We start from the raw sequence: 27,293 nt of genomic DNA on the forward strand, positions 1-27,293 counted from the left end.
GTTATGACTGCAGTTGCATTCTTGAAGGACATCTGATATGTTCCAGATGCACAAAAACTTAAGAAACAACTGAAGTCTGGATGGATAGGAATGTGATGAGCATCTTTTAAATCTAAGATTACCAAAAAAACTCAAATGAGGAACAGGGGGTAAGACATTGTGAAGTGAAAGAATTTTGAACTTGGGGACTATCACAAAGTGGTTTAGGAAAGAATCGTCCAGAACTGGTATCCAGAAATGTTCTTTCTTTGGCACAAGAAACATTCTTGAATAAAAACCTCTTCCCAGCTGTGAAGGAGATACTTTTTTTAATATCCCCTGAGAAAGCACATGCTGTGGGGCAGTAGGGAACCCAACGTTATGATCTTTGGTACCAGTGGAAGACTAACTTCCTGATATACCAAAACCACCAGCTAGAAGTAATCTCTGTACAGGAATATTTGAATATCTGCTTGGATTCGTCTCTCAATTTTTACCTCATCTTAAAAATAAAAGCTACCTTCTCTCTCTCTCTCTCTCTCTCACTGCAACAAAACGTCTCATTTCCTTATGCCACAAGAAGACAAAGCAATTAGAAAAGGTATCCTGCATACTCAGATCAAATGTAAACTTTCCTTTTCTCACATATTCTTCCACCCAAAAACCTAAACATCCTTCATAACCATATCTGTAGGTTTATTCAACTGTCACCTAAAGTTAAGCAACTCTGCAAATTCTCGTGTGTCAACTGCCTTCCAATTAAAGAAAATACAGAGCTTATTTTCTCTTTATTCACAAAATCACTACTGAAATAGTGCCTAGACATCATTCTAGAACACATCACATCATTTTGTTTTTTATTCTTTCCCTCCACCAACCTAATGGCTTGTCAAACTTCACCATCATCCTTCTCAGTCTGTCCTCTCTAACATCCATGCAGCTAATCAAACATGAGCTGTCTCCCTCCGCAGTCAGTGCTACATGCTTCATCCTTCTGTGCCATGTAAACAGGCTCATGTATGTATATGTATATGTGTGTGTGTGTGTGTGTGTGTGTGTGTGTGTATATATATATATATATATATATATATATATATATAGATAGATATATAGATATATATATATACATATAGTAATGTTGCAACCCAAATTTACTTGGCTGCAAGTGATCAGACTTTCTCTGTTCTTGTCCTTAAAGTCTAAGATCAACAGCCCTATGAAGTCAGAAAGAGCAAAACCACTGTTACAAATAAAAAACTATATTAAAAGGCAGCTCTTCATAACTCCTATATCACACAATCCCGAATAATTTAAGAAGTGTTTCTGCTTGATCATCCTATTATACCTTTTTTGCTTTTACCTAATTCCATTGGTAAAAGCTTATTATTTTAACTCATCCCAGGGGCTTCCTACTGAAATGCTGGCACTTGAAATGCCAAGTGCCGAAAAAAAAAGTCTGAAAACCTGAAGTACGAATCTTGAAAAATCGCTCTTCTCCTTAAAACTTCGGGGTGGAGACAACTCCAAGATCGCCATGCATAACAGAAAAGGGAATATACTGAGAAATGGCATCTCAGACTTAGTATACATAAGTCAATTCTTTCAGCCATTCAGTCTCTGCGTTTTGGGACTCACTCTAGTGGGTCCCGACATTTCAAATGGCTACCCATCCCAACTCATACTTGTTTCTAAATTCGAAAAGTACCTTAAGACATTATCACTTTCCTGTGCTTTTTTTCACACTCTGAAAGTACATGCTTTTTTTCTGTGTTACTTAAACCACTCAATATAAATTTAATGCACCACACTGCACTGCTGACTGTTGTGTTATGAACTACTCAAAAGCCCAATAAGATACAAAGTTAACTCGGGGAATAGCCCTCTTATACAGATTAGAATTAGCACCATTTCCTGAAAGCTTCTATTCTTCAGATCTGCTAGACAGACCACAGCAGTCATTTCACTTGGGTCATTTGAGACTACTAAAGCTCCTCCTAAACTGGTACTTGGAAGCCCTATCCCTGAATCTAGTGAGGCTAGGTGATACTAAGAAACATCAGCTGCACTTCACTATACCTAATATTCATCCTGACCTTGTCTTATGCTAATTTACTGAATGACTTATAAAAGTCTAAGGACAATATCCTTCCTGAAACAAAGATGCCTTATTACAGCAGGTCTGCCAATGGCCTACAACTGAAATTAAGGCTCTGGTGAGGCAAAAAATGAAGCTTTGAAAAAAAAATGGAAACAAAATCAAGGCAATACTAATTTACATCAAGTTGTTTTAGAACTCAGAAAATCATGAACAATTTTAAATAATTCTGCAAAAGCAACATACCCAATTCTGCAAAAGCAACATGCCTAAGGATCTCTGAGCTGAATAAACAGACTGTTCTGCTGTCTACAGCTAAATAGTTCTGGAAAACTACCCATCTGCTGTTTCCAAACCTCTCCTTCACAGTGAAAAACTATTTACAAACAAATATTGTCTCGATTCTAATTCAGACATAACCTGTTATATCTCCATATTCAATCAAGCAGTAAATCCCTTTTCAAAGTGCCAGCTACCAGCTTCATCTAATTTCTCAACGTAAAATACCCCTTAGCTCAACTATGTCCAGCCTTCTACTATAAGCAGATTTGTACTGAAGTGTCCATAAACAAATGTTGGATACGAGCTTAGATGTATAATTTTCTAAAATAGAGCCACCATTCCTTTAAAAAAAGGAAAGGCCACTTATAAACTAGTACTTCACATTTTCAAATTTTACAGATACTCTTCTGTATCATTAGCCTGCATTACTTCATCAACCAAGCCTCAAGACTTCAGACCAATTGCCATTCTTTGCCCTATAACAAAACTCTCCTAGAAGCTGATATGCAAAAATATCTGATCACAAACAATTACAGCCTATTATCTGACACACAGTATGGACTCCCCACCATCACAGTCCTTTATACAGTAACCGGCTTAATCTATAATAAAATGAATAATGACCACCTTACAACCAGAGTCCTTGTTGATATGACATGAACCTTCGAGATGGGTTAACCAATCGATGTTAAGTTTGACAGCTTTCTTTGGGGCCAAAACCGGACTAAGGTCACACCCCTCACATCACCCATAACTCCACCCATTCTCACTCCCTCTCCCATTCATGCTCCACCTGTTTTGTGACATCACTGTGACATCAGCTGATGGGAACGCCCTCTTTTTATGTTCCGGATGCCTGCTTTCAGCCGACTTACTATGCTTTTCTGAACAAAAGCATAGTAAATCATCCAATTTAACAAACATTGATAGTCTGTTTCCTTTTGTGAAACAGAATACTGGAGTTTGTACAGTGTTTTCCTGACTACCGGAGAACTGATTTGATTTGTGGATAGTCTAGTACGTCTTCTAAACAGAAATCACAGTCACAGTCCTCTAATACTCTTCCATCATCTTATATCTCAATAACCTAGTGACAAGTTCCAATAAAGGATCTGCCAATGTCCTGACAAGGTTCCCAAGAACAAAGTCAGAATTCTATTTAGTCCTAGAACTTAAGTCTCCCAAGTCAAGACAATTCCAACATCAGCCCATCCACAGTAATGAATCCCATCAATCCAGTACTTCCCTTGCCCATGCCTCTATACCCTGCCATGCTGTCTCCCTCCCCTTATGCCTTTTGTTAAACTGCCAAACAAATAACTCATTCACCACTTCACCTTCTCTATCCTCAGTGACATGTCTCTGTTGCTGAAACAATCCAAAACTGTCTTCTCTCTTTTTTTCCAGCAAAAGAACTAAAAGAAAAAAGTCCCTTTTACCAATTTACTTGTAAACACCCTATTGAGTCTTGTCTTTTCCAAGTCTATCCATTGTATAGTTCTTGTGGTATAGGGTCTGATTCCCTCCACTATCTTTTCCCACACTTACCCAGAAATTTGTCCCAGTTTGCAAAGGACTGTATGTGTCCACTTGGCCAACCTGGTCAACATATGGTACTATTATTATTAATTATGTGTCTTGTCCCTGACTTCCAAATACTTACCCTTTGGCCATCCTTTCCTTCCCTTTTCCTTCCTTCCTTTATAGGACCTTTCCTTTACCCTAATTTTCCCTAAAATGATCTGCTTATGGACAACCGAACAGCTTTCACGATTCTCTCTTTAAAATTCAACTATCACACATTGAAATATCTTTGAAATACTGAGAGTTTTGCAGAAATTCCCTAATTTTCCCCCATATTTTTACAATCTCCCTTGAAAAATTACTGACTGTCAGGTTATGTAATTGAAAATTAGTCAATAATGTCAAATATAAGAATACTGTACAAAAAATGCACGTTGATGCAACAGTTCTACTGACTTTTTTAACTGAATTAGAGTAATATATAAAATCTTTTGCTGATGGTGGGCCTTGGTTCATTCCCCCCACCATTAGTTTTGGCTGTCTAGAATTCTTGACCAAAGTTGATGAGAGGTATGCCCATTTATCCTAGCTCTCAACTGTCTGTTCCAAGTACCTCTTCACTTCTGTTACTATATCACACTCTGTCTCCCCAACTACAGCTTTTGACCTTTCAAGCATTCTTTTCTCTCCCTCTCTGTCACACACAGTTAATACTCAATTATTAACCTTACAAAAATTATACTGACCCCTGACTCTCAAACCCTCATCTCCCTGGTCCTACTAAGTACCACAGTTACAATCTTACAGATCCTTCACACAGAGGCACATGCTAACAAAATATCTGTTAGCGTTTCAGACAGCAAAGAATTTTTCTTAGCGGATTGTTGTGTCAGTCACTACTGTCATTTTCTACTGAGAGCACAGACATTCCTTTCCTCAGAGAGTAGCAGGACATTGATCTTATGCACAAAGGCTGCTAAATGAATTACAAAAAATAGAGAGAGTAACACACTGTTTATTAACCTTTTATTTTCGTAAGCAGCTCGCAAACTGGTTTTCTTAGAGCACACTGATACCAACCATTTTTAATTTGTATAATTGCAAAGATAATGAAAAAACCTAGGAGAGTTATGCAAAACTTTGTCTCTCCCCCTTCATGGTGAAAGTTGACAGTGATCCCCTTCACCAGTTATGATACTGTCTGTGGGCATCATAGAATTAAGACCCTGCAGAAACAATCCATAGAAGTGACAGCTTAGTAGTTGCAAGTCACACCAAAGTAGAAAGAAATGTGGCGTTTAAATTAAGATGATTTTCCTGTAGCATATTCAGAATGGAGAAACCTGAAACCAGGAGAATTAATTACAATTAATTAGTAATTGTGTAAGTCCTCACCTGACCTAGGCTATCTAATTATTTCCGCTGTAGATGAAAATTTTTAAGTAGCACACGGTGACACCACCCCCCCAGTCTTGCCTCTTGCTCTTCACGGAACTGGCTGCTTAGGCTTAGCTAGCTTAAAATTTGCGCATGATTAGATTTCCATTATGATTCTCGTAACTTAAAGGAGAAGAGGGCGCTAATACCGCAATCAACCTGTGCTGCATTGCTGCCACCTTGCTGCAGCTGTAAAAGCAGTAGGGCGCTCGCTCTCACGGTGTCCGTGGTGGCACAAAACCCCGAAGTTCACGAGTCCGATTTTGATGACATTTGTTAACCGGACAATTTGTCTGAAAACCAGACAGTCTGGTCAAAAAACGGACAGCTGGCAACCCTAATCGATGTTCATGTCTAAATTAAAAAAAAAAAAAATTATTTCAGTCCAGACAATCTCCTGGCTAAACAGTTCTAACAGGAAGTTTCAAGCATATATTGAGTCAACTGTGTTAAATGCAAGAACTCTGGACTGCGGAGTTCTGTAGGGTTCAGTAATTAATCAATTTCATCTTCACATCAGCAACCGCAAAACAAATGTCCGTGATTAACAATTATATACAATGATATTCCTTGCTTAACTAACAGAATTTTCTTCTTTTTTCTTTCTATTTTTTTGTAGCTTTTGCCCTGTGCCTGTTGACCATCAAACCTTCCACCAATCAGACATGCTCATCTGTTCTTTTTTTTTTTCCTTTTAAGTAGAGATTTGACCTGGTATCAGGTTCATTGGTAGATGCTAGGCAAATAGTTTGCAGACCATTACAAGCCTAGCTAAAACCCATATTCTGAAGTTCCTTCTAGGCTAAAGGAGGGCAAAATAAGACAGACTGGTGGTGAACGCGAGGTTACCCACCAAGTTGTCTACGTTTGCCTTGAAGGGGTGTTACTCTGTTTGACATGTATGGACGTTTGCTCCAGAGGTGGGGGAAATATATTGGGATATGAATCTATCATGCCAACATATCGTACTTGTCTGTTGATGAAGGCGTAATTCCTTTAACCAGGTATTTTAGTTATCATTTCTTTTGTGAAGGAATAGAAGGTTAAAGAAAGATTGGATCTTTCATGACTCAAAACGCTTTACATAGATCTCCACATTGGAGTCTACAAGACATGGAGTACAGAAATAGAGGACTGCCAGCCTCCTTATAACCAAGATCCTTGAGACCCATTGATCTTTTTAGTTCTGAATTTCTGAGGTCTCTCAGGTTGAGGGAATATATGTTTAGACAAATATATCTCAAAAGATGCATTATATTTAGCAATGGGTATGATGGCATACAAATTGAGAGGAATTAAGACTTCGTTGGCTCCACTGGAGGTGCCTTTGAAAATTAAATGAACCAGACAGAAGGGCTTTCCGAACCACTGTAGAGACATAAAGGTCAAACAATAAGGAATTATAAACAAGTGTGCTTATATTCCTTATAGAAGTGTCTGATTGGAGTGGTTTGCCACCTATATGGCATATAAAAAATGTTTTGTTTAATAAAATTAACTATAATAAGAGCTGTCCAGGAGAAGTGGGCTGAACTCAGGCAGTGACAAGAGCATTTAGTGACTTCACCACCATCCTGTCAATAAGGGAGTACATTATGGTTTCATCTCACCCACTAGGTGGGGGGGGGTTGGGGGGTCCATATGACTACATCACTAAACAGTCTGAGAATGCCTTCCCCATACAAGTGCACACTTTTGCATGCCCACTATTGCTGCTATCACCCTTGATCCTGATGCCCATTCATAGGTTCATAGGTAGGTACTACGCTATCTGCCCTAGGGCATTTATAAGCCTAGCCAGAATGTGTTGGCTTTCGCCTCCCTTTTAGACTAGATTCCTGAGCCTCTGTCCAGCAGGGCCATAGAAGTGATCCCAGGTGTAAATTTACGATTTCCCATCCACTCATCAAGATTTCTCTTGAAGAAGGTCAGTGAGGGGCTCTGCCTAACATGGACTGGGATTCTATTCCAGAGCGAGGGAAGCCTTTGGGATATGAATCTATCCCTCCAGCATGTCCTATTTATTGTTATGCTAAGGTTTAAATCCCTGGAGCGTGTAGCTCTAATGGATTTGGTTTTCTTGAGGTGGAGCATGTCCAACAATTCCGGGTTAGTCATGGCCTTGTACGTCAGGCAGAGATCGCCTCTGAGTAGGCAGTAAGCGACAGAGTAGAGCTGGAGTTTCTTTAGTCGAGCTGCATAGGGCATCTGTTTGAGGCCCATGATCCTCTTGGTGGGGTATTTTTGAGGTCTCTCCAGCTATTGCAGGTGTCGGGTAAGGTACATCCCAAATGGGGCATTGTACTCAATTATGGGCCTGATGAGCGATGAGTGGAGGGGCACAATGACCTCTCTTGATCTAGATGTGAACCCTTTTGTGATTAGGTGAGCTATATAGGAGCTTTTTCTAACCACTTTGGCAATGTGATTGTCAAAGGAGAGGTTACTATCTACTTGGGTCCCCAAATCCCTAATTACTTCTTCCGTACTTAGTGGATTACCTCCTATGTGGTGGTTTGTGGGCACTTTGTTTTTCCCAAAGGGGATGACTATGCACTTTTTAGTATTTAGATTGAGTCCATGGTTATGACACCAGGTATCTGTCTCCGTAAGGCCCTTCTGGAGGATGCTTGTCTCAGCCGGTGAGTCAATTATGGCTCCCAGTTTACAATTATCTGCGAACTTGGTAAGCCACAGTCCACCCGTGTTTGCCTGTACCTCAGATCATATACCAAACAAGAGGGGTCCCAGGAATGAGCCCTGTGGGATGCCACTTGTAACCGGTTTAGAGTCGGACATAGCACCCGCGACTCTGACCATGTGAGTTCTATCCCTGAGCCAGTTTGCAACCCATCTTATGACATATGGATTAATATTTAAGCTGGTAAGCTTATTTATGATGCCAGAGTGGGGTATTGTGTCGAAGGCCTTATGTGTATCTGAATGCCAGCCTTTCCATTAAGGAGGACCTACTCAGTACACAGACACAGATTTGCTCCACCCTCCCTCCTCCAAGATGGACACTACTCATCATCTTGCCAATGCAGTGTGAAGTACCATAGCGACTAACAAAACTCTGGTCATGTGCACGGGCTTTGTCTTGCTATGCCACTGGCAGACAGTTCTCTTTCAAAATTACAGAAAATACACTGTGACTCGCTAATTTATGGTCCAGGACCCAGGAAAAACAAGCTCTCAATAAAATCAAAGCATCATCTATTATGTTGTCTGTCTTACATGAATTAAATGAAACAGCCATTTAAGTCCTTAAGGACCCCCTAGATTATCTCATCCCTCGTGTTCACCATAAACATATCTGGGAGTAGTCCTGGATCATACCTTGTCCTTTAAGGAAGCAGTCCCCAACCACCGGGCCACGGATCATTTGGTACTGGGCAACACAGAAACTTTTAGGTAGGAAGTGAAACAAAAAAGTGTATGTGTGTATGTATGTGTGTGTGTGTGTTTATGTTTCTGTCTGTATGTGTGAGTGAATGTGTGCATCAAAGCAGAATGTACATGTGGCTGAAAGCAGAAGAGACTGTGTGTGTATGAGACATTGAACAGTGAAACTGACTGAGCTGTTACACTCACTAAGCAGTGCTTTTGCTGTTTAGCAAGTATAAAATAAAATTAAATGAAATGGGAAAAGGGTGTGTGTGTGTGTGTGTGTGTGTGTGTGTGTGTGTGAGAGACAGAGAGTGAGTGAGTGAATGCGTGCATGAAAGAAGAACAGACTGTGCGCCAGTGTGTGTATGTTTCTTTTGCATGTCTGAGTGAATGCATGCATGAACGCAGAAGTGTGTGTGTGTGTGTGTGTGTGTGTGCGTGTGTGTGTGTGTGTGCTCGCGCGCTGCAAGAAAGACTAAATAAAATGGTGTCGGCTGCATGTTGTTTTATAACCCTGATGACCTGACATCATGGAAGAGGAGACAGCATCTGACGCAGGACCCAAGACTTAGTTATTCAGGCCGACTGAGGGCAACCTGCCAGAAGATTACCCAAATGTAATGACTGCAATAGTGAAACACGAAGAACGTGTGTGTGTGTGTGTGTGTGTGTGTGTGTGTGTGTTAGGGTTACCAACCATCCAGAATTCTTCCAGACTGTCCAGAAAATGGAGACTGCCTTCTTCCGGACAGCATTTTTTCCGGAAAAAAAATAAAATCAAATGTTTTAATAACTGCTTGAAAAGATGATCAGTTCACTGTCTTGCTTTCAGTAGAAAAGCAACCAGTCAGATTCTTAAGAACCAATTCCCTAATGTTCTGATCGGTTAAAATAGTGTTTTCTTGGAAAATGTAGTCAGCCCAAACTGCTCATTGTTAAGGGCAGAGATGCCTGTACAAAGGATGGCAGAAGAGAACTTGGCACATTCCACTGTGACACGATGCAGTTTGAGGCAGGATGGTGGTCAATTTGACTCCAGGTATCAGAAGATTAACAATCAGCTGGAGTGTAGCGCCACGTCAAACAGCAGCAGTTGCAGCATAGACAAGGTAGAGCCAGTTGGATCTAATAATATACATTTGTTTCTAACTTGCTTCCAAATAAATTTATTTATTTTACATTTGTTAAAAATAGGAAACAAAGAGGTTTTAGCACTGAATGATGTTAATTTTGTGTAAACAGAGCTCAGCAAGCAGCAGATAGACTTTGTTTTGTAGGGTTTGTTATTGTCAAAACAGTCTGTTGTGGTAGCACTAATACTATGCTTTCCCATTTCAGAATGAATGTATATGCACTGTTTTCGTTCTTGTAGGTCGAGATGCAAGATGCACTGCATTTTTGTGTGTGTGTATGCATGAAAGAGAGAGAGAAAGAGTGAAGAGTGAAAGCAATCCCTAGCAGCGCAGCAGCAGCAACAACAATCAATTATTAAGAGGATTGCATACCTCTCACCCTCTCGCACAATAAATCTGGACAGAGCCACAGATAACAGGGTAAGATTTCAAATACTGCTGTTATAAACCTAGAAGATTGCCAGATTCAGAAAAAGGTTTCCATTAGGTTTGCTACCACTACACCATACCTCTCAACCTCTTGCACAAAAACTCTGGACAGAGCCACAAATAATAGGGACAGATTTTAAATATTGCTCTTATAAACTTGGAAAGTTGCTAGAATAAGCACTGAAAACAATGCTTCCATTTCCAACATTTTATCTTTGTGAAGCAGGGTTTTCTGCAATGATAGCAACCAAAATGAAATTACAGAGTAGACTGGACATAAGGAACACACTTCAGGTGTCACTGTCTCCCATCACCCCTAAATGGAACCATCTTGTTGCTGAGAAACAAGCTCAGGGCTCCCACTGATTCTGTATTATGGTGAGTTGCATTTACTATGCACTTTATTATGCTTTATTTTTATGCACGCGATGGCCGGTCCATGGAAAACTGTCTTACATGAAACCAGTCCTCGGTGCAAAAATGGTTGACAATTAAAACTAAGCCACAGACTGTCTCACCTTCTTTCCTTAGTTACAGCTCTGATTTTAGTTAATAATGTCCTACTACCTTTATTTATTTATTAGCTAGCTAGCTAGAGCACTGATCAGTAGGGACATTTTTTCAGGCTCAGTTTGGAATCTAGTTAAAAGACTTGCTACATAAATTAGAATATGATCTACTTATCATTACTGGGTTTACATATGCATTACAGGTAACAGCCATCTTTAACACAGAATACTAAGAAAGGTTATACTTCATGCCAGTCAAATGACAAGATTTGCATTCCAGAAATAACTTTAAAAGCCCTATGTGGTCAATATCTTTCACCATTTCATTGCTGTACTCTCAAGATTTTTTTTTTTTGCAAATATGAAGATTAGAAAGCATTGGTTAAAACTTGTCTTAAGGAAAGCGAGTTAGCCTCCCTTCAGTCTTAATGGTTGAGCCCCTTTACAGCACTTTAAACCCTTTAATATCAAAGCTTTTGGCCTTACCCTCCATTATAGTTTATGGGTATTCTGAAGCGCGCATCATGTGCGTAAAGTTAAACATGTCATGCTGCTTCCAGCTTACAAAGCAGATAGCAGGGGTCCTTAACAGACAAAAATGTTCTGGACGTGACATATAATTTTATAAGCAATGGTAAAACATTTACAACAGAAGTCTTAATTCTGTAAGGCAAAGTATGATCCTATAATGGTGGCAACATTTTATTTAATATGTGCATTGCACTGGAACAATGGGGTTCCTTTTTCAACTGTGATCTAAGTACAGCAAAAGTAGGAAAATAAAAGAAGTAATGACTTAAGCATGTAAACTGAGAGGAATGCCCCACAGCAGGTCTACCAACAACTTCAAGTACAAATCACTGTGCTAAAGAAACTACTAGCAATAATGAATCAATACACAAGCTCTGCTATGAATCAATATGATAGAATAACTACTGAAATATACTCAATATAAAATGGCAAAAAATAAGTTATGTAGCTATGAATCTGTGTTGTTCATTTTCATTCTTCCACAACAAATGGGGTCTCGGATCCAACCTTGAATCTGTCTCGGCCGCATTACTTTCAGACTCCTAAGTCCAACTCTACAGCTCCTCCCTTTACCCATAATGCCCCAAACCCCCGAATTACCTCAGATCGAGATTGTTGCTCTTACTGTATGGATGTGGATCTCGCTCTCTCAAGCTTTGGGGTTAATTTATTTGCTTATTTGTGAGTAAAAAGTAGAATTTTTCTCTCTCAGATCATCAATATATAAAAATAAAGTAGAACAAATATACTATCACTATTTATTAATTTGTAACACGGATAATTAAGAGAGACACATTCAGGATAGTGGCATATCAAACTGTACAGGTTTGTTACAAAAGTGAAAAAAAGAAATAGGCTAACAAAGACAACAGAAGTACAGATAGGATTACTAACCTCATACGATTGTTTGGAGCAGGCAAAAAAGGTGAAAAGAAGAATGCCCAAGGAAGGAAGTTGATAGTTTAAGTATGAAATAAATAGAACAGCGAGCTTTAAGAATAAGCACACAGAACTGTAGGTAAAACAAAGAAACTCTTAAATAAATGGTGGGCATAACTATTGACCTCAATGGTACCCCTCCTCAATATATAAGCCAAAATGGTCCAAATCAGGAAGGCACCCAACCTCAACAGAGAGAAAGACACCACTACAGTTATAAGTCCCCAAAGCTTATAATGTAGCACTCCTACATAATTACTGTCACCAATCCATCCATCCATTTGCAACCCGTTTTTCCCATTTTTTGCACATGGGGTTGGGATGTCACTTCAACAGTGACAATCATCTAGAGCCAAGGTTCACACTGCCAGACGGCTAAACCCAACCCTGGCTGTTCTTCCATATCACATACTAACAAGTACACTCACACCTATGGCCAATTTAGAATGTGCAATCCATCTACTGCAGTGTGTGTGTGTGTGTGTGTGTGTGTGTGTGTGTGTGTGTGTGTGTGTGTTTGTAATGATCCACTACAAAAGTAATCCCTTCATCCAGTGCTTGCGACTCTTACAATGACCCCATGAATAGCTGCTATCAATTGCATAGTTTGCTAGGCAAGAATGGAATAGAAGTAGATTGGAAGGGAGGAAACCAGACCGCCCAACTGAAACCCACGCGAGCACAGCAGACTCCGAACAGAAGGCACTCCAGCTGAGAAATGAACCGGAGAACGTCTTGCTGTAAGGTGACAATGCTATCCACTACATCACTATCTTATTTAATATAATGTTATGAAGTAATACCAAAAGTACATGCAATTCTTATCCAAACAATTAGACAGGACAAAAATGTTGATGACAGTATATTTCTGCATCCAATAATGTTTCAGGCAGTCCCCAAAAAATAACATACAAGAGCAAGATACACATAACATATAAAGCAGTCCTTCTATTTTTAATATCTTAGCATCACAACAAAAAACTCAACTAGTCAGTGCCTGCTAGATGCCCCTCTAAGCCCTTCACTGCTTCATTCTCTATCTCTAACACCAGCAGCCCATGTACCATAATATTTGGCACTCACACTGCCTTAGAATAGATTTCAAAATGTATTAGTTTTTGTTAGTTTTGTTATAATTCTGAAGTATAGTGTTAGTACCATATACACACACTCACAATATATATGTACATATATCTATATATATATATCTATATATCTATATATATATATATATCTATATATATATATATATAGCTATATCTACATCTCTCTCTCTCTCTATATATATATATATACACATATATATATATATACACACACACACACACACACACACACACACACACACACACACACACACACACACACACACACACACACACACACACACACAGCATTAACAAAGTTCATAATGAGGCACTACAAAACTAATATATTTATCCAGTGCTGTCATTGCTTACAGCGACCCCATGAACAGTTGCTGTCACCCACACAGTTTGCTAGGCAAGAACAGAATGGAAGTAGATTGCAAGGCCTTCCTTCCATATCACATAAATAAAGTACAGTTTTGTACCTACCATAAATGTAGATGTCCGATAGGTATGCATCTGCAGTCATAACATATGGGGTTGTCCTGCCTCAGGCAGCCCTTCGGTCGGCCGGATTCCAAAGTCTGGGTCTGGCCTCGGCTGATGCCGCACTTTCCCCGACGTCAGAGCGTCTGGGGTATAAAAGCATCAGCCGACACCATTTTCCTCAGTTTTTCTTGCCCCAGATGCCAGGTGCCCTCTAGGAAGGCTAAATTTGGATAAATGCAAAAAAAAAAAAAAAATTCCAAACATTTGCAAAATTATATAAATATATACATGTATATACAAACAAATACACCATAATAGATTCCCCCAGCTAGCTAAAAGAGGGGTAAGTACCCTAGGAATACCACAGAGGGGTAGGAGGGAGGGTAACCCTGACTGCAGATGCATACCTATCGGACATCTACATTTATGGTAGGTACAAAACTGTACTATGTCCTTCAAGGATGCATCTGCAGTCATAACATATGGGTAGAATACCATAGCCGATCTGGGGGAGGAGGTACTAAGAAAAGGATGGTGTAGTTAAGATCCCCTGCAGGACTGCAGTAGCAAAACCTGCTCTGGATCTGGAGTATAAAGGTAGATTGTAATGTTTGGCAAATGTATGCACGGAGCTCCAAGTAGCAGCTTCTAAAATGTCCTTGGTAGCCACCCCTCGTAGGAAGGCTGTAGTGGTGGCCGTGGCCCTTGTGGAATGAGGCCTGATGTTTTCAGGAACTGGCTTTCCATGAAAGGAGTAACAAAATCAAATGCAATTTCCTATCCATTTTGAAATTGTCTGTTTGGAAATTGCCTTTCCTTGCACTCCAGAAGCATATGCTACAAATAGTTGGTCAGTTTTTCTGCTAGTTTTAGTTCTGTCCAAGTAGTAGCGTAGTTGTCTGTGTATAACCAGGGTGTGCAGCAATTTTTCCCCTCTATTATGTGGATTTGGGAAGATCGTAGGCAAGTGAATAGCTTGGTTCAAGGATACCCTAGATACCACCTTTGACATAAAAGTAGGATTGGTTCTTAGTGAAACTCTGTGCTGATGGAAAATAAGAAATGGCTGTACTGCCATTAATGCTTGTAACTCAGATACTCTTCTTGCTGAAGTTATTGCCAGAAGGAATGCAGTTTTCCAAGACAGAAACTGTAGATCCGCTGATGCTGCTGGTTCAAAAGGAGGAAGTGTCAGTTTCCCCAGCACAAAGTTGAGATCCCAAGCAGGTAGAGGGGGTCTTCTTGGAGGTTTAATATTTTTGATCCCTCTCAGAAATTGTCTGAGGAGAGGATGTGAGAAGATAGGTGGATCCACATTGTATTCTGCTGAAATTGCTGAGGCATGAATCTTAATGGAAGTATAGGACAGGCCATTGTGGAACAATCCTGCTAAGTATTCCAGAATATGTGTTATGCTTGCCACTGTCACATTTGAGCCTTTTGATGTGTTCCAAATGAGAAATCTTTTCCATTTAGCTGAGTATGTCTTCCTTGTGGAAGGTCGGCGAGCTTCCAAGATAATGTCCTTCACTCTCTGTGATAAAACAGTGTGATTGGGATTTAAGGAATTTTCCAGGCAGTTAGATGCAATGTTTTCAAGTTGGGATGCATGATCTTGAAATTGTTCTGCGTCAGAAGAAGAGGCCATAGGGGGAGAGGCCATGGTTTTGCCTGAGACATACTTCTCAATAATGGATACCAGTGTTGCCTTGGCCAGTCTGGAGCTATCAGTATCACTCTTGGCTGTTCCTCCCTGATCTTCAGTAGAACCTTGTACATTAATGGGAGAGGTGGGAAGGCATATACTTTTAGAGCTTTCCAGCTGAAAGAGAGAGAGTCCACCCTCCAAGCTTGTGGGTGGTATGTCCTTGAGCAGAATGTCTTCAGTTGAGGGGGGATGTGAACAGATCTATCTCCGGCATTCCCCATGCCTTTGCTATGAGTTTGAAGATGTCTGGGTGCAGCATCCATTCATGTGCATCCATGGTAGTTCTGCTTAAGCTGTCTGCCAGTGTATTTTCTTTTCCCGGCACGAACTGGGCTTGTAGTTGGATATTGAGTTTCAGGCATAGTTCCCATAGATTCATAGCTAGCCGGCATAGAGGGTAAGAGTGTGTGCCTCCCTGCTTGTTTATGTACCACATGACTGTGGTGTTGTCTGTCCTTATTAACAGGTGTCCTTGTTGGAGGAAGGGTTTGAAAGCCTCGATTGCATGCATCACTGCCAGCATTTCCTTTTGGTTTATGTGCATGCTTAGCTGCCCCTGAGACCATAGGCCTTGGATACATTTGCCCTCCATGTGTGCTCCCCATCCTCGGTCTGAAGCGTCCGTGGTGAGGGTTTGTCTTGTTTTTGGTTTGTTGAAAGGCAACCCTCTGTTGGACTGGCAGGCCTGAGCCCAAAACAGAAATTCCTTTTGAAGGCAAGGAATGATTGGTATCAGGGTTTCTAAACTATGACTGTGTTGAGACCATACACTCCTTAGGTACCATTGTAATTTTCTCATATGCAGCCTGGCCTGTGGTATCAGAATTATGCAGGATGCCATGTAACCCAGGGCCTGCAGGATTTTCCTTGCAGTAAACTGAGTTTGTTTTGTCAGAATCATGAAGTAATCTGGAAGCTGTTTTTGTTTTTCTTCTGTGAGAAAAGCCATTTGGGTGGTTGTGTCCAGATCTTCACCCAAAAAGGTTATCCTTTGGGTTGGCACAAGTCTTGACTTTTGGATGTTGACTGTGTAACCCAAGGCCTGTAGCAGGTGGATGGCATAGGTCAAGTCCTTTATCAAATCTCCCTTGTTGTCCGATTGTATTAGGCAGTCGTCCAGATATGGGTAGATTTGAATCCCCTGAAGTCTGCAGTGTGCAATTACTGATGCCAGGCATTTCGCGAATACTCTGGGCGCAGTAGATAAGCCAAAGGGCAATGCTGAGAATTGATAATGCTCTGATCCTGCAAGAAATCTGAGGTGTCTTCTGCAACTTGGTCGAATAGAGACGTGCAGGTATGCCTCCTTGAGATCTAGAGTCACCCAGCCAAGACTCCTTGCCCAACATGGGAAGAAGTTGCTGTAGGGTCAGTATCTTGAATTTTGGCACAATGAGGTAAGTATTCAGTGCAGATAGGTCGAGAATAGGCCTCCATTGATTTTCTTTTCTTGGTACAAGGAATAGTCTGGAGTAAAATCCTTGGCCTTGTTCTGAAAGTGGTACCTTTTCTATAGCTTTCATCTGAAGCAAATTGTTGATCTGCCTTAAAGCCTCTGCTCTCTGATTTGGTGGAAGGTTTGGCATGCCATTTCTTTTTGGCAAAGTGTGGAAGTGGAACCTGTATCCCTTGTCTATTATTTGCAGTGTCCATGTGTCCCTTGTAATGTAATGCCAGTTTTTTGAGAATAAAGCCAGCTTTCCGCCCAAGGGTGCTTCCAGTTGATCCCTGGTAGGCGGAATCAGAGTAAAGTCATTGAGCCTGTCCTGGTGTAGTAGTTGTTGTTGCTGCTGTTGCACTACTCCTCTGGTTGGCAGGCTGCCACTGACGGCCTCTGTAGGAGCCCTTCGATTGGCCTCTGACTCTAGGGCGCCTGTTCCTGCCTCTCTGGGCTCTGTCTGAGTCTGGAAAGGACCAATTCTTAGTAGGCCAGTTTCTGCTGAATCTCGGTGGTTGTACTTGCAGGAAATCCTTAACTGTTTGCACAGATTTTGCCTTTTCTTCAACCTTTTTTAAGATCTCCTGAGCAGAGGAGCCAAATAAATTTTGTTTCTCCTTTGGAGCATCCAGGAGTTTAGCTTTAACATGCTCTGGCAAAGATTGTTCCTTCAGCCAGGCATGCCTACGAATAACTGCCCCAGTCATAGCTGACCTAAATGAAGCCTCCAATGCATCATAGCCACATTTTAAGAAATGATTACTAACCTGTTGTGAGTTGTGTACCAAATCCTGAAGTGATTTACGGTCAAGGGGTTCAGGAGAAGAAAGTTTCTTATTCAGCTCATCTAACAAATACTCTTGGTACTGTATCATATGAAATTGACAATTTAATGCCCTGACAGAAAGAGTTGCTGAAGTATATACCTTCTTTCCCCATCTCTCTAAAGCTCTAGACTCTCTTTCAGAGGGTAGAGGATTTTTGGCAGTGCCGGCTGCAACCCCTTTAGGGCCCTGAGAAATAGTTTCTGGGTCTGCAGAATGGGCTTTATACAGATGGAAATGAGAATCCGGGTCCCTGTAGTATCTATCAGGTTTGGCAGGGGCCGGAGGAAGAGTGTCAGGGGCTGTACTGACATCATTGTACACATCATCAATTACATTCAAAACAGGAGGTATAGCTAAGGGCCTATGTTGAGGTAAATGCAAAAAGGTCCTTAATCTTTTTCTAGAATCAGAGAATTCCTGACCTTGCCATTGAAAATGCTCTCTCATGGAGTGTAGTCTCACCAAAAGAAAACTCTTCAGGAGGGGAGGCCGAAGGGATAGATTCCTCAGCATCTGAATCCTCATAAGGTGAATAAGCCTCCTCCTGGTGGTCTGACAACTCAGATCCATTCGTGGACTCATCTGAAGAGTGTGGGTCAGAGGAGTCAGTCCTGGGCCTTTTGTCCGGTGGAGGGTGAGAGGCCCTGTCTGGGTGAGGTTGTGAACCTCTAATTAAAGAAATAAGGTCCTCTGCAAGGCTGAGGATCTGAGAACTAGAGGTAGGCCTCTGGGAGGAAGTCTTGGGAGGCAAACCTTTAGAAAGTTTAGCAGCTTTAGCCCTAGAAAAAGCCTTAATGGACATGGAAGCAGGGGGCCTAGCTGCCCCACGTGCAGGAGTAGAAATGTCCAAAGGAATGGTGTCGGACATTTCCTGGACACTGGGTTCGGTAGGTAGCTCGGTAGCCGACTCAGCCGGGGCCTCCCGGGCCGCGGTGGTCGGTAGAATGAATTCGGAAGAAGGAATCTCCGAGGACTCTGTTTCGGCCGAAACAGAGGCACTCGCGGTAGGCCTTACTGTGGTTTCAGCCGAAACCGCGGGCCGCGAGTGTCGGTCCTTGTCCTTCCGTTTTTTAACCAAATGCGAAGTCGGAGTCTCCGACGGCATTTTATATGCAAAACTGGCCCCAAAAAATTCCTCTGCAAACTCCGACCGACGTCTAAGAGTTCGTAAGCACAGGCAGAAAAGGCCGATACGTCGTGGTCTTGGCCTAAGCAAGGAAGGCAGTAGGAATGGAAATCCTTATGAGGTATTTGTTTCCCACAAGTTAAACAATAATTTATTTTGTCTGACATCGGCTGAGGCAAGAAAGAGTCCCCAACGGGGTACTTAGCTTTTTTCGAAGTCTTCGGTAGCTGAATTCACTGGATCTGACCGACCGGCACTTGCGAACAGCTTCTGCTTGGGCACCGCGTGGCAAGAAAGACTGAGGGAAATGGCGTCGTCTGATGCTTTTATACCCCAGACGCTCTGACGTCGGGGAAAGTGCGACATCAGCCGAGGCCAGACCCAGACTTTGGAATCCGGCCGACCGAAGGGCTGCCTGAGGCAGGACAACCCCATATGTTATGCCTGCAGATGCATCCTTGAAGGACATCATACAACAGCTACAGACATCATCACCCACACCCCTTTCTCATTTTATACAAGGGTCAGGGTGTCACGTCAGCTGTCACCATCTTTCTCAATTCTGTGTCACTCTTTTTTGATGGTCATGTCAATCCATTTTCTAACTACAGTATCTGGAGAAAACACACATTAGCACAGGGAGGAATGCAGACTCTGTATAAAAGGCACCCCATCAAGAACTGAACTAGAGTGAAGAACTAGAAAAGCACACCATAACAATCAAAAATATGTTAAAATTAAATGCCTGAATTCCAAAAAGTGCAGAAAAAGCAAGTGAAATATACTTGAATACAGCATGTACTATCTTAGTACAATTAAGACTGGCATCACATAACACTAATGCCACTTGGAAACAAAGAAAAATAAGCAACTGTCAGCAGCAGTAAAAGTCAGTCAGCTGTCACCATCTTTCTCAATTCTGTGTCACTCTTTTTCGATGGTCATGTCAATCCATTTTCTAACTACAGTATCTGGGGAAAACACACATTAGCACAGGGAGGAATGCAGACTCTGTATAAAAGGCACCCCATCAAGAACTGAACTAGAGTGAAGAACTAGAAAAGCACACCATAACAATCAAAAATATGTTAAAATTAAATTCCTGAATTCCAAAAAGTGCAAAAAAGCAAGTGAAATATACTCAAATACAGCATGTACTATCTTAGTACAATTAAGACTGGCATCACATAACATTAATGCCACTTGGAAACAAAGAAAAATAAGCAACTGTCAGCAGCAGTAAATGGTTATCATTAATTTCATGAGTGTCATAAAAATGTAATATAAACAGAGGGCAACAGTGAATGGGGGAGCATCTGGACCGTGGCATGAGCCTGCTAGAATTACAGTACTTGTCTTCCTTTCTCCCACATTCTTTGAGATGAAGAAGGCAAACTCCAACACTTAAACATCAGCTTTTAACTAAAATGCTTGACAGTTTTGGTTGGACACTAGAGGTTTACAAAATTGTTTGCAATCAACATTTTTGAAATACCACACATGCAACTTTCCTCCCGTTTCTTCTGTTAATAATTGTGGTTGCTGTTCAGTTAATTCTTTGAATCACCTTGTCTAAGCAAGTACAAAACATACTCTTTACAACCAAGAAATATTTACCTTTCAATCAGAATTTTTCTTTCCAATGCCATGTGGTAAAGTGAACAGTGGTACTACAGCAAAGAACACTTGCGAATGGCAGTACACCCATCACCTTTTCTTATTTAGGCCAGACACTAATGAACTAAGTCTGACCTTGAATCTAAGTCCCTGAAAGAATGCATAGCAATGATAAAGCTGAAGCAACGCTTACAACAAGTTTATTGCTCCTTTCTAGATAAAGTTATATGTGCACTCAGCCGCAAACTACAAAGGTAGAGTTTAAACTTGCATTATATATTGGTATGTAATGACCTAGACAACACACCGTAATTTCTTCTTTCCAATAACTGGTACATTTGGTGCATCTACCATACAATCATGCAAAGGAAAACATGCATACCTTGCTATTTTGTACCAGTCTTATTATGTGCTCAAAGCAATTATTATTGAGAAATATGGCCTGTAAAACTGGCCTGTCTCCACAGTTCAGCATCTCAGGAATGGCATCTGAAAGAGAAAAAAAAAGATAACCGAAGACATGAATCAGTTAAAATGGGTTAAAAGTACATGATTCTGCTCCTGCAACTTTAGAATTATCCTTTCAAAGAGAACCCATTACCCCCCCAACTCCAACAAATACAACTGAAGAAAGGATTTAAGCAACACAGTACAATATATTCAAACTAAGAAGCACATAACACAGAATAATGCTTTAGCGCCTCAATTAAATTTTTAATTTTAGATGCAACTCCAAAGTACATCAGTGGGTAAAATTATTGCCATAGTCTGGCAAATCTTTGAGGAAGGCTCACTGTAAAATTAAATAATTTATTTTGGGTTACTTCCTTATATTTCCACACTTGATGCTTGCCATCTTTTTCATTAGCACTTATGGCCCTAACAACAATGGCACAATGTCTCACATCAGCATGCAGATGTCCGACAAGTGCATACACCTTCCCACAGAGAAGTAGTGTCACTCAGACTTTTCTGCTGCGCTTCAAGTCCCTTATACTGTTCACTGTGACTACCAGCGCTAAATATTAATTGGTGTACAAAGGAACAAAATGGAATCCATAGGCTGAAAAATCACTCTGCAGAAGTTTAGTATACCAAAGTATTGTAGTAAACTGTATTGAGCCTTTATTTATGGGAAGGAAGGAGAGCAGCTTTACTGTTAAAGTGACCTCACTTCAAAAATTAAGGGATACAGTAGGTATCATATTCAGAAATATCTGAGAAACATCCCAAGCAGTGCTATAATTCTTGGGGCTGAGGTAGCATAACAAGCTACCTAAAATATGACATGTAGCCTTATAACTATCAAAAGTACTTTTAACACTGTACAACAATGGTCCATCATAGCCCAAAACATACATAGCAAAGTGCCTAATTAAGATCTATACCGTGGCTGTTAAAAATAAACATATACAAGTGTGTGTGTGTACATATATACATACATATATATATATATATATATATATATATATATATATATATATATGGATCTATGTCAAAATAACGAATTACCATAACGTTGCGTTGCAAAATGGAGAAATGGAAACGACGAAAGTAAAGTTCATGAAACTGGTATTGCTTCAATCTTTGATGTTAGCCAGAAGTGCTCTTCGCAGCACCCGCAATGTGCCCTGTAATGACTCCTGCAATTCGTATGGAGTTACATGTATCTGGGACATATCCAAGTACAACTGTAAATTATTTTTTAGAAGGCCCATTGCCTCCTACTACTACTGCAACTGGCTGGGTATCCTTCTTCCACATTGCCCTCTTTTCTGCCTGCAAAGCCTTGTACTTTATGACTTTGGTTCTCTCTGTATGTAAGAAACTGTAGTCACTGGCTGTAGCAATTTCAATGATCAATGCTGCAACCAGCAACAAGATGTGCAACAGTTTCCAATTCTGTTTTACAAAACCTACATTTGTCTGCTTTTCCCACATGTTCAAAGGACTTTATAAACCAATGTGAACGTAGTCCACTATCTTGGGCTGCCAATATTAACCTTTCATCTTTTAGTTTAAATTTACCTCTCCTTAAGCATTCCTGCATTTGATTCTAATCAACATGAGGTTGTTCCAAGAGTTTTCTATACTTGCAACTATATTTATGCATCTTCCTCATTTCTTGCCTTATCATTTTTTCTTCTGTTTTTTGGCACATTCAGTTGCTGCCTGATTTTTATCTGCTTCTGGTTTGATTTCCCTTCCTGATTGATGCCGATTTTCTTTTGCTAAACTAAGCAGGGAAGTTATCTTAGATTTCATCTTAGATTTATTCGCCTCATGTTTCAAAACTTTCACTACATTTGGCTCTTGTGAGGTCAGCAAAAATGTATGCGGTCTCATGACTGCTGATCTATGCATGTAATCAATTTTGAGGAGGCCCATACCTCCTTCAGAACAGGAAATATATAATCTTGGTATGCACTGACTTTTATAAATCATTTGATGAGCATGAAGCATCCTTCTTGTTTTACTGTCAAACCTATCCAACACCTTTTGGGGACAATCAATCACTCCAAAACTGTAAGTTAGGACAGGAAGAGAAAATTGGTTTATAGCTTGTACTTTGCTCCTAGATATCAATGCTGTTTTCAGTATTAATTTGTCTTCTAAAATATTCCTTACTAAGTTTTACTTGCATTTGTTCATGTTTTATTGTTGATCCTTCATCAGTTCCAAAATATTTATACACTCCCTCTTGCTCAAGTTCTTTTACATCACATTCTTGTCCCAAACTGATGTTTTCTTGGTGCTGCAGCGTTCCTGCTTTAAATGTTCCTTTTGCACATTTATCAAGACCAAAGGACACTCTTATATCATCTGAAAAAGTTTTGACCACTTGCAGTTGTGCATTCAGTTCATCTGATGAACTATACAGTTTTAAATCATCTACAAAAAGATGAGAAGTCTTTATACTTTGTTGTTTTCTGGGGGCCAAACTGTAGCCATGACCTAATATGTTAAACAGACAGCTTAATAGGTTAAGGGCAAGACAAAATAGTAGCAGTGGCAGAGAGTCACCCTGGAATATCTCCCTTTGAATTTTTATCCCTGGAATAATAATTTGCCCTTTATCATGGCTTAACTGCAAAGTGGTTTACCACTGTTTCATAGTCGCTGTAACGTAATCGATCAGTGTAGGGTTTATCTTATACATTTTAAGCACTCTTTTATCCATGAATGTGGAATACTGTCAAATGCTTTTTTGTAGTCTATCTATAACATACTTAGATTCTTCCACTTTTAACAGTTCCCCATCCATATGACTTTCTTTTATTACCCTTTTCTTCTATTGCCATGATTGACTTTTCTTCCAAATGGCTATAAACTCTGTTCGCTTCAATTCCAGTGTATAGTTTTTATATGTTGTCGGAAGGCAAGATATTGGTCTATAGTTTTTAGGACAGCTTGCAAGTTTGCGCTTCAGTAGGAGCATTGTTTTTCCTGTTGTTAACCAAGTTAGTATCTGTTCAGAGTGCGTATATAAACAGTTCTTAACCATGGCTAAATCTTCAGGCAAAGACGTTCATACTTTAGCCAGTAGTTAGGTACTACATCTGGGCCTGGGGCTTTCCAATTAGAAGCTTTCCTTAACTTTGTTTCTATCTCTCTGGCCGTTACTTCATCCCATTTCATATCTTGTACATTTAAACTTCTTATTCTTTCTTTTACTTCTTCTATCCATTTAGCATCTTTGTTATGTTCCAAAGGATCTTTACAGATATCTCCAAAATGTATATATTTCTTCTTTTTTTGGTGGTGTTTCAATTATTTTTGCTTTGTTCTCCAATTCTCTATAAAACTTTTTTGGGTCATCAATAAATTGCTTATTTTGTACTTTTCCTTTACATTTATCTACATACCTTCCTAAGTTTTTCTGCCTTTGCTGATATTTTAGTTTATTATTTGCAATAGTACAAGACAGATCCTGACCTGTTATAATACTGTGTTGCTTTTATCATGTCTGAGTATTTTTGTTGATCTGTTCCATCTTCTATACTCTTCTAACAGTGACACCTCTTTTCTTAACTGCTTTATAGTGTTCTCTATTCAATACTTCCATGATGGCATTCAATTTCTCCCCTTCCTTTCTCTTACTGCACTGTGTTCTTGGGGTAATATTGTATCTATTAATTTACCTGCACAGTAACACATTTGATTTACTTCTGTTATACTGCATGAATGTCTACGGACAGTCCTAATTACTGTGTTCATTTGTTTTATCAAACTACTAACTTTTGGGTTTTACTGACTTTCTGCAGTCTATTTCTTTCATTGCTCTTAATATGTCTTTCCATCTCTATTAAATCAAGTAACCCTTCACTTAGATCATTGTTCTTCTAAATTGAGGGCACATTCTTTGTTCTCCATTTCCTGCAGGCATTCTATAGAAAGTTCCAGAGCATCTTCTTGTGCCAATTTCTCTTCAGTTTCACTCTGTGTCATCCATTGCTCTTTCGTATGGGAACTCACTGGCCTATCACTTCACAACACTGACTGTGTCACAGTTGCCACAGTTTCCTGTTCCTTCCCTTGCTGTCCAATTCCAACTGAACGCTTGTACTGGTGTCCTACGGAAGGCTCCAAAGTATCTTCATGAGGCAACTGATTAGATGCTTCCTGTTCCACTCGTTTCTCCTTAATTTGGGTGTTTATTGCTCTATCTGTGATATTATCAGAGTTAAATTTTCTACACTAAATCATTCACTTCGCAGGTAATCCATTTATTTCCTTAATTTATTATTATTTATTAACATTTGTTGACCGGGAAAGTCCACTGGGCCCAAAGACCCATTTTCAGTGGAGGCCCAGGAGAAAAGCTCCATACAATCATAGAAATTTTTACATAACATAAGCTTAACTTTGAAAGTCAAGAAATTTTTACATAATACAAACTGAAGTAGATATACAAGACAAATACATATTACAGAGGTATAAAATACAAGAAAATAAACCCAGTGTGTTCAATTTTTAGTAATTCTGTTTGTATATTCTCATAAATAAGAATACTGTTTAATCAATTCTATTTATTCAGCCACAGAAATAAAGAAAGCACGAGAGATTGGATACGAAGACAGTGTAAATTGCAACTATATTAAGTTAGTAAAAGTATTTGTAGTGTATAGTGGCCAAAACATTTAAGGTGGTTCAGTCATATGACTACAAGAACAGACAAGGTTATTGAGAAAAGTGTTCTTTTAGAGCACATTTAAATCTTTTTAAAGAGTGTAGTTGAGTAAGAGAGAGAGGGAGCGCATTCCAAAGTTTGGCAATGGCATGAGAATAGAGGCATTGTCCAGCTCTTTTGTTGGGTTTAGTTATGGTTAAGAGTTGTTTGTTAGAGGACCTAAGATGCCACTTAGGGGTGTGTGTTTGTATTATAGTTTGAAGGGATGGACAGAAGTTTGGATTTAGTAGTTTGTGGGTGACAGTAAGATGAGAGTAATGTAGGTAATGAGGGAACTCAAACCAGTTTGCAAATTTAATGGCCAGGGAATGATGTGTGCGAGTTGGCATGTAGGAGACAAACTTGACTATTTTATAGTAGCACGACTGCAGTTTGTTCAGGCGAGATGTGCGTAGGTTAGTGAAAATGGGGCAACCATAGAGGAGGGAGGGTAGAAGTACACTATTAGCTAGTTTCAACTTGGTAGACTTGTCCAAATAGCATTTATGCCTATAGAGTTTGCTAAGCTTAAAATGGGTCTTTTTGACTGAGCTGAGTATATGATTCTCAAGGGATAGTTTGTCATCAATTGTGATGCCAAGTAGTTTGGCTGTTTTTACAATTTAAATTTCTGTATTCTTTTAGAGTTAGAGCTTTGGTTGTAAAGAGCAAAGGTTTTGATTTTTTGGGATTAAGTAGCAGTTGAGCTTTGTTAAGGGGTCTATATTAGAATACTGAAAGATGTAAACACCGAATGTTTAAATGTCGAACTGTATTCAGCGAAAGCTAAAAACAACGAACATACAGAACAGCGAATTTTTTCCTAGGGAAAAAATTTGCTGTTCCAAAAAGTACAGTTTTGTACCTACCATAAATGTAGATGTTCGAAGATCCACATTGCTGCAGTCCTAACACTTGGGTAGTCCGCTGTCCCTCGGTCAGCCCGAATATCAGAGTGACTGACATCAGAACGTCAGGGTACAAAATGCGCATGACCGGCATCATATCTCAGTCTTTTCTTGCCCCAGATGTCAGAAGACCCTAAAAAGAAAGGTCAAAACCCATAGACCACAACTAAACAACCAACTAGCCTAACACCAAAAATATGTATAATATATACAATATATACAAAATGCAATATACCTCAGATGGATAACCCAACCCACACAACCACCTCAAACAGCAGAGGGAAGGAGGGAGGGACTGCAGCAATGTGGATCTGCGAACATCTACATTTATGGTAGGTACAAAACTGTACTATGTTCTTCATCCCACATTGCTGCAGTCCTAACACTTGGGTAGAATCCCAAAGCAGAGGTAAGGGAGGATGGCTAAATTATAATGAAGCAGGAGCTGCCAAAATGCCCTGCAACACAGCAGTGGCAAAACCAGCCCTGGATTTAGAGTACAATGGAAGGTGGTAATGCCTAGAGAAGGTATGCACTGAACTCCAAGTGGCTGCCTCCAAAATATCCTTAGTAGCCACTCCCCTCAAAAAAGCTGTTGAAGTGGCAGTAGCCCTAGTGGAATGAGGTCTAATCCCAGCTGGAATCTCTTTGCCATGATGGGAATAACAGAAAGC

At 40.0% G+C, this 27,293-nt stretch overlaps 1 protein-coding gene across 1 annotated transcript in view; it reads right to left on the reverse strand.

Moving 5' to 3' along the window:
• The window catches only part of NBEAL2 (neurobeachin like 2), a 3,059,867-nt gene that overhangs the window by 1,608,008 nt on the left and 1,424,566 nt on the right, over positions 1 to 27,293 (reverse strand). The window contains exon 9 of the mRNA XM_044066003.1: positions 20,924 to 21,030. Within this exon, the coding sequence (XP_043921938.1) occupies positions 20,924 to 21,030 (107 nt within the window). The remainder of the gene's footprint in view (positions 1 to 20,923; positions 21,031 to 27,293) is intronic.

This window comes from Protopterus annectens, chromosome 3.part0 (genome assembly GCF_019279795.1).
Source record: "Protopterus annectens isolate FY-2018-M chromosome 3.part0, PAN1.0, whole genome shotgun sequence".
NCBI classification, from domain to species: Eukaryota; Metazoa; Chordata; order Ceratodontiformes; family Protopteridae; genus Protopterus; species Protopterus annectens.